The sequence below is a fragment of the Perca fluviatilis genome, chromosome 9 (assembly GCF_010015445.1).
Source record: "Perca fluviatilis chromosome 9, GENO_Pfluv_1.0, whole genome shotgun sequence".
NCBI classification, from domain to species: Eukaryota; Metazoa; Chordata; class Actinopteri; order Perciformes; family Percidae; genus Perca; species Perca fluviatilis.
The window spans coordinates 9,080,818-9,087,463 of NC_053120.1; the positions used below are offsets into that span (position 1 = coordinate 9,080,818).

Consider the following 6,646-nt stretch of genomic DNA (forward strand, 5'->3'; position numbering starts at 1 on the left):
TCCTGCCCATGACACTCTGGATCGTGGATGGACAGAGAAACTATAAAGTTTCCTGACAAGTCAAGAGGGAGAAGGAGAAGAGATTGAGCCATGAGAGAGAACCTTGCTTTTGTGTCATCCCAAAACATGGCGTTCACTGACTGTATGAAACCCACTGAGCTCTCCACAGACAAGAAGGGGATAAAGTAAGTGGATGTGGTGTTTAATAGGAATGATTAGAGTAATGATGACCTTGTAAAAGTATTGCACAGCTATAAAACACTGAGTGAATTTTCTCTTTTGTTTCCAGGAGGAAAAACTGGAGGAACAAAATAGGATTTCTCTTGAAGTCAAACTCCTCCCAGTCGATAGTACATGGGATGAAAATCAGATCTTACAGGTGAGACCTTTCAATGTTGAGGATGTCATAATTATGCATAATGTGCTTCATGCTAGTTATAGGTTATTTAGTTTTAAATATTGAATTACATTGTCTTTTACTTTTTAAATTAGGTTTACACTTATTCTAATTTAACTTATTTAATTCCACTTTACCTATTGTGTGTCTTTGCATACCCATGATCCACACTCTATTGAATTTATTTATCTATTTAGTACGTTTTGTATTTTTGCACATATGTTATGTATTTATTGTTTTATGACTAAATGAAACCGAGCCAGATCACTATGACTTTATGTCTCAAATCAAGTGTTTGATTCTAAAATGAAATGCCCATAGCAGCCTGGACATGCCGTATAGTGAAGAAGAAGTAACACAATTAAGACTAATAAGTGATGCAATTGATTCAATGATAGTTAGCTACTTTAGGAGTGTTTGCAATATAGCATTGTTTTAATCAATTTAGGGATTTTGCAGTGTTGCATTTAAAAGTAGTAGTTGTAAAAAGTAGTACTTTTCTGTAATTATAACACGATCCATGTCCTTTCCCTTCAGGCCGACTGCTGATGACACGCACCAGTGGGCGCAGTCACTTGACAAACTACTGAGTCATAAATGTAAGTATCACTCACAGCACTATTGGTGCATGGTCGCATAAAAGAGTCTCAAAGGTCACTTTATTGGCCTCAGTAAAACAAAGGCTGCATGGCTTCTTTATTCCCTGTATCTCACATGAATGGGCAAACAGCGAGTGGATGTGTCCCTCGGCTTATGTCTCTGGCCTTGTTTTTCACAGTTCTTCACTCTCTTCCCCCTCCACAGATGGGAAAGCTGCGTTTTGTATCTTCCTGAAGTCTGAGTTCTGTGAAGAGAACATTGAGTTTTGGACAGCCTGTGAGGATTTCAGGACCCTCACTTCGCACAAAGAGCTGGCGTCCAAGGCCACCAGTATTTACGAGGAGTTCATTAAAAATGAAGCACCCAAAGAGGTAACAGCTGACATTATAGCATTTGCTGTTAATTGCAAATCATTGAGGTATTTGATAAGTTTCACTTAACTGATTTTAATCAGAATGTATGTACCTTCAAGCAGGCCCGGATCTAAGCATGACATTCTAGGCACAATAGGGCCTATTTGCCACTAGGGGGCCCAGTAAGAGGGAAAAGCCACAAAAAATAGAATATATTTTACAGTATTATTTTGAAAAATAATTTTAAATTGTAAATTTCAAATCTAACACTTCATCTAAACTTGTATATGTTTATAAATTACTATATTGTTTTTAAAAGAAAGTACAGTAAAGTAAAAAATGTTCACTCCAATTGTGGGTAAATGTTTTCGGTTCCGTAAGTTAGCTAGCCATAAAGGTTACGCTACGACTTTTCTGGGATGATTTAGGTGCAGCAAAGCGCAAAAAAAAAAAAAATACAAAGAGAGATGCTTTACACAAGTTTCTCTCAGGCCCTTCAAATAAGCCTAAATTAGATGCATTAATTAAATTAGCATAATAATCATGTGGCAGTAAAAAGTAATTTTGTTTATTCATCAAATAAAGTATCCATTTGGAGAGGGGCCAAAAAATGCAGTATGCCTAGAGTAATCTTTCCATTTAATCTGGCTCTGCCTTCAAGTTTTATAAATACACAATATATTCTTTGTTAAAAAAAAAATGGATGTCAAAGGCTCATAACTGCTGTTTCTTTGGTCACAGATAAACCTGGATTTCCCTACAAAGAATGCCATCGCCCAGAGCCTCCATGAGCCCACTACGGATAGCTTCCTGGTAGCTCAGAGGAAAGTCTACAGCCTGATGGAGAACAACTCCTACCCCAGATTTATCTACTCCGACCTCTACAAAGAACTGTGTGCAGCTGCCAGGGGGAGAGGGCAAGCACATTAAGTCCTAGTCAAACCAGACTCTCACTTCTGAAGTCATTTGTTTACCGTTGTAACTGTGTGAATAGACCGTTGATGGCCTTCATTCCGTGCACTGCCTCGGGATAACAGACCTTGAATGCAAATCCTGAGCATAAACAATAACGGCGAGTGCAGAAAATGCAAAAGCGAAGCCATTTTTAGCTCGTCCTGCTGAGAGCTCGCAACAATGACGTCAAGATGATTAGGCAGGATGTTATATGCTGCAGGAGGCAGAGCACAGAGCACTTCTACCGGATGGGATTAGGGTTACATTTACTTCACTGGGCCATTACCTGCTTTTTCTTCACTACGCTATTAGAACTTGGTATTTTGGGCAATGATGCGGTTTCAAGAAAATGCTGTTTAAGTGCAACTGCATTCAAAGCTGAGATGACTGTCAAAACACTTTACACTTAACTCCCATCTCTTACCGACAATCCTGTTAGAATGCGTTTCTGTGCTGATATCCACTTGAAGACTTTGCACAGTTGTCATATACACATGATGACTTTCTCTCTCTGTTTCTCGGGTTTTCATTTTCACGGATGTGCTTGGATCTGTTTACACAAAAAGCGCAATTTTAACTTTTTGTGTTACTATTCACAATTTCCATCCAAGACTGTTTTGGATTGAAATTATTGACAATGTTATTTATTGTAATTATTGCATTTGTTGACGGTGAATTTAAGTTTGCAGGCAGCTGGACTGCTCAAGAAATAAAACGTGTTTTTTCAATTCTGAAATGTCTCTGATGCATTTATTTCTTAATTCAATGCAAAAATGACAATTTACAGCACTTATACCGGAAGAGCCTATTACTTTTTCCTATGTAAAGATTCATAGTGAGTTTAGTCTATATACCTATGTATTAGTCTATATCCATGTGCCAATTTTTGAACATCCACGTTCCACCAAAACAAGTTCCTTCCCGAGGCTATTTTGCAGCGGCACCGTGGCTCCACTCGGCACTTAGCACCGTCCAAGACAATTGTGATTGGTTTAAAGAAATGCCAATAAACCAGAGCACGTTTTTCTCCCATCCTGGAGAGCTGACTGGGGGCTAACGGTAATTAGCTAGTTATATGTCCCGGGACAGTTGTCAGCTCTCATCCCGACTGAGTCTCTCTGCGCCGGGGGAGTGAGGCAGACAGACCAGGGTGTGCTAGCTAGCTGGCTAAATTAGCATTAGATTAATCGTCTATCTATACAGCTAACGTTAACGTTACTGGTGAACTCATTCGTGGGTTAGACCAGTGCTGTTAACCATGGTAAAAACAATCATACTAAAAATAACTTGTTGAACTATGTTGTAACCCTATACTGTTATCCACCAAGCTTTAGCATTAACGTTAGCTACTTGTCAACCAGCAAATTGTAGTAACGTTAAGGTGGATCGATATTGATATGTATCAATAAATAACATCTCTGTTGTATTACTGTGTTGCTAAGTGGCATGTAATCAATCACAAAATGATGCTGCATGGCAAAAAAAAAAGCAGTATTACGGTTATGAGTTATGTTTGTTTTTTTCTGTGACATTGTATGATTTACAATTACTCCTGAACGTATCATCTGGGTGCCGTGTTTTGATGGAAGTTACGAGTAACTAGAGGGTGAGAGGTTATATGACGCCACTGACGGGCGACTAAAGGAAACGCTCCGTGTCTGAAAATAAAATAACAGTTTTCTCTGAGTTTGACATTTGGTGGAAACATTTGGCACAGTGTAAGAACACAACTCATAAAAATATATAACATAGGTATGGTCGTTTTTAGACATTTTAATGCAGAAATGTTACATATTGTATCTTTAGGTAAAGGATCTGAATTCTTCCTCCACCACTGGTAAAGAACACCTTGACTGACAGCAGAGAGCGTCCTCCCCTGCCTGCTGTGTGTGTGTGTGTGTGTGTGTGTGCTCTCTGATACAGAGAGCCGTGAACTCGTAACAGATGCTGTCAGTGGCCAGACACCCAGACGTTGGTCCTGACAGGCTGACAGCTCCTGCTCTGTCCTCAGACCTGTGGCCTGCTGTCGTGGTGTAATGAGGTCATCTTTTACACCGGCAGCTCTGCAGAACCGTATGCTCTGCTGCCCTTCAGGTTAGAGGAGTACATTTGTTATCTGAAACCCCGACTGGCTAGAAAAGTATGTGTGTGTGTGTAACTGTAACAAAGGGGTTATTTTCTTTAGTATTGGAATGATAATAATTCCACTTTAAAGCGCAGCTATTTTATTTTAATGGACGTCTGTTACATTCAAGCCATTGCCAAATGAGTCTATACAAAGCTAATTAAGCATATCAGCTCCTGAGAACTGGCTCTGTATTTGTCAGTATGCCTACCCAGACAGCAAAATGTATTTGGGCCAGATTTGGACCAGGTCTTCGCATTTGGCGCAGATCCGCTAAACGGACCTGGGCCGGGCTCATCCTTTCCAACGGCCCAATACCGGAACAGGTTGGAATTATGGATCAGAGACAGTTCTGGTACAGTACAGTTATTAATGCCATGACATGTGGTGCGGATCTGGTCCAGACTCATATTTTACATCTGGGGCTCATCTGGCCCAGATCTGTGATTCATATTTAGGCTATCAGACAATTAAGGCCAAAACAAATACCCACACAATTGGTAATTTTCAAAATAGTTTTATTTTTTTTATTTTAAAAAGGCAAAAGAGAAAACTACAGCATGAACAACCATCTGACGTGAATCCAGATGCACAAAAAGACAATACAAACCAATACAATCAAAAATCAAAGACAAGAAAAAGGACAAAAATCATATGATTAAAGATCAATGTTAATTATTCAAATTACAAAAAAAAATACAAAACCAAGTAAAACCTAATGTGAACACTGCGCCTACTGTATATTTACTGCTCATTAGTTGGGTGAGACCGGGCACGGCGGCCACCCCCGCAGTCGCAAGTCAGATTAAACCATCTGATGGCTACTGATTTATCTCCGTGTCCGTGGCTTTGTCAGACTTGCGATTCTTCCTCACTGCTCCTGTAAGACGTAGCCTACAAAAAGCACACAAAGCAAAGAAACAAACAGTAAATATTAGATTAAATATTCAAAGATTATTTATTACAAGACATTATAGTAAAATGCTTGCACAAATAAATATTAATAGGCTAAATGTGACTTAAGTGGTGTGTAGTGAGTGAATGAGTGAGAGAGTGGTGATTAAGTAAAGACTGAGTGATAGACATCTTTATAGGCTATACTTACGAGCCATAATGGCCTTGGTTGCCATCTCACTGAATTAGTTTTTATTGTTAGGGTAGCTACAGACAAAAGACTGGTTAGCCTAGTGGGTAGCGCTAACTAACGATTTTGCAGCTAACACACAATGGACACGATATTAAGTAATTTTGGTGAATAATAAGCAAAGATCACCGATTCAGCCTTAAAGCCTATGTTCACATTAGTTGTGGATGTTTAAAAGAACCTATACTACAAGCATAGCCTAGGCTATAGGTCTACTAGCCTACCCAGCTTGTCTGACACGTCTCAAGTTTGTCAGAATGTCAGTGTAAACTAAGTTTGTAAATTTTTATGTTTAACCTATACATAAGCTATATAACAGATTAACATGAGATCAACAGCAGTTTACTTTTACAATTTGTAACTTGTATAATACACTTACCAATAATCACAAAGACGGTGCAGACGGTCCAGACCCGCCCAGCGGACTCAATTCAGTTGTGGCGCGTCTGGTCTGCGCAGCTGCCCCCTAATCTGCGCCGCACCCGCCGGACGGACTGTCATACTCAGAAGCTACAGACAAGTCTGGCGCAAAGTTGGTGCAGATCTGCATACCGAGTGTGACCGCTGCGCGAATCTGCTGATTCGAAAACGGATCTGATGTAAATGCTGTATGGGTATGTCTACAAAATGGTGTAAAGTAGAAGTTCAAGTGAAGTCCATCATTATTTTGAATCCTCCGTGTCCTCCTTGGCTACTAGCAACTGCGTGGAGGAGGGGTGGGGATAGTGCGCGATCACCGAAGGCGATTGCTTAGAATTCCTCATGGTGGCGACAGAAACTACGCACTATAGCTTTAAGAAACGGCAGCGGCATGGCTCTATCCTTATTGGTCCAGGCTGACATAACTATTAAATGAACTGCCCTTAAATGTTGTAGAGACGAGATGAGTCATCATCTCCAAAAGAACTGAAACTACTGAGCGTGGTGATCCGTTGCCATTTCTTCTAGCACCGCCATGAGGTTGACATTTGGGCTTTTAAGTGAAATGTCTGGACAGCGATTGGATGGATTGCCATATAATGTATTACACGCATCCACGTTCTCTTCAGGCAACACATTCTCACTCCCATCGC

General features: G+C 40.1%; 1 protein-coding gene across 1 annotated transcript; it reads left to right on the forward strand.

Annotated features, from left to right (window-relative positions):
- The first annotated feature begins 41 nt into the window (after positions 1–41).
- LOC120564889 (regulator of G-protein signaling 21-like) lies at positions 42–3,040 on the forward strand. Its single transcript, XM_039810147.1, has 5 exons — positions 42–185; positions 290–379; positions 935–996; positions 1,202–1,368; positions 2,092–3,040. The coding sequence occupies exons 1-5, from the start codon at positions 91–93 to the stop codon at positions 2,278–2,280; spliced, it is 603 nt and encodes a 200-aa protein (XP_039666081.1). The 5' UTR covers positions 42–90; the 3' UTR covers positions 2,281–3,040.
- The last annotated feature ends 3,606 nt before the right edge of the window (positions 3,041–6,646 follow it).

Coding starts and splice junctions, on each gene's coding strand:
- LOC120564889 (XM_039810147.1), top strand. CDS start 91: ATGAGAGAGAACCTTGCTTTTGTGTCATCCCAAAACATGGCGTTCACT. Junction 186..289: donor ACAGACAAGAAGGGGATAAA/GTAAGTGGATGT, acceptor TTTTGTTTCCAG/GAGGAAAAACTGGAGGAACA. Junction 380..934: donor ATGAAAATCAGATCTTACAG/GTGAGACCTTTC, acceptor CTTTCCCTTCAG/GCCGACTGCTGATGACACGC.